The 1,348-nt window shown below is 37.2% G+C and overlaps 1 protein-coding gene across 1 annotated transcript; it reads right to left on the bottom strand.

The window, feature by feature from the left end:
* Positions 1–716: 716 nt before the first annotated feature.
* Positions 717–1,342, bottom strand: LOC112463651 (protein FAM50 homolog). The gene is made up of 3 exons (XM_025030151.1): positions 1,231–1,342; positions 1,036–1,148; positions 717–968 (listed from the first exon to the last, which is right to left on the bottom strand). The coding sequence occupies exons 1-3, from the start codon at positions 1,303–1,305 to the stop codon at positions 851–853; spliced, it is 306 nt and encodes a 101-aa protein (XP_024885919.1). The 5' UTR covers positions 1,306–1,342; the 3' UTR covers positions 717–850.
* Positions 1,343–1,348: the final 6 nt, after the last annotated feature.

Below are 1,348 nucleotides of genomic sequence, written 5' to 3'. Positions count from 1 at the left end.
CAGCACCAAGATCAACTTGGTCCATGCGCTTGTCTTTTCTGTGTTTGATTATGCGGCCGAAACGTGGACACTACGCGCGACTGACCACCGTCGGGTAGACGCATTCGAAATGTGGTGCTGGAGGAGAATGCTCAGGATACCCTGGACGGCGCGGAGGACCAACATGTCCATCCTCGCTGAGATAAATTCTAGGCAACGGCTGTCGAGTCTGGTATACTCCCGCATATTGAAATTTTTCGGGCACATCACAAGAAGCGACAATATGAAGAAGCTAATTGTGCAGGGTAAGCCGGATGGGAAGCGAAGAAGAGGGAGGTCTCCCTGCCGTTGGACGGACGCCATCGGGCAGCTTCTCCACGCTGATATGGAGACCGCTGTACGAGGTGCAGCTATCAGGTCACGAAGGCGGGATACTGTTAGGCGGGCGACCGCCGTGCTTGATGGTGGGATCCATTAAAGTGTCGTTCCAAACATGTCACCACACGTCTGTCAAGATGTTGGATTTAGGAGGAGGAACATAGAGAATTTACAAGAATAACATTAAATATAATAAATAAATATTTAATCAATAAATACATATTTAATAAATTTCAAAAATAGGAGACAATAGTTCTATATTATAACTATTATTACATTTAATGTTATAGCGATTCTCTATATAATACGAATATAAATACACATATGTATATTTGTAAAAAGTAAAAGGTTTTATATATATATATATATATAATCAGCTGTTTTATAATGAATCAATTGTACGATGAAACAAAGTTATTTATCTGGTTATAATATTTACAGTCCTTGAATCTGAATCCTTTAAACAAAATTGGACAATTCGTTGAATCTAAGATCAGTTTTTAGCTTTCTTCCTATTTTTATCCGACACTGTATATTTGTAACTTTTTGTTGGATCAAAAGGTTCCCATCTACTCGCTGGAAAAATGTGTTTGTTCTTCTCGTACCATGATCTAATGAGAAAAATAAAAAAATAACATAAAAAAGAATTATGCAAAATATTCTTTTAATAATAAATACCTAAGTAAAACTTTTCCGACATGTGATTCCTCGGTTTTGACAGAAGCATCGTGCATAATACGAATATCATCGTGAACGTCAAATGTGAACAGAGGCCCGCTCTTTCCTCGTGTCTAATCGCAATATTACATACATTAAAATAACATGCCAACATTGTGATATTGCTTCATAAGTTTTATCATTTGGTATATTTACCTTAGTTACAATAAAATCAGTTACAGTTGCAGTAAAACGTATAATGGTGCGGTAATATAAGATTCTCCTTGACATACATTAACTGATCTGCCATTACTGTTTTAAGCTCGCTGAATTC

The sequence above is a fragment of the Temnothorax curvispinosus genome, unplaced genomic scaffold, assembly GCF_003070985.1.
Source record: "Temnothorax curvispinosus isolate PA1 unplaced genomic scaffold, ASM307098v1 QBEX01001438.1, whole genome shotgun sequence".
Lineage (NCBI taxonomy): Eukaryota > Metazoa > Arthropoda > Insecta > Hymenoptera > Formicidae > Temnothorax > Temnothorax curvispinosus.
Note: the sequence above shows the minus strand (reverse complement) of the source record. Positions and strands in the feature narration are given on the sequence as shown.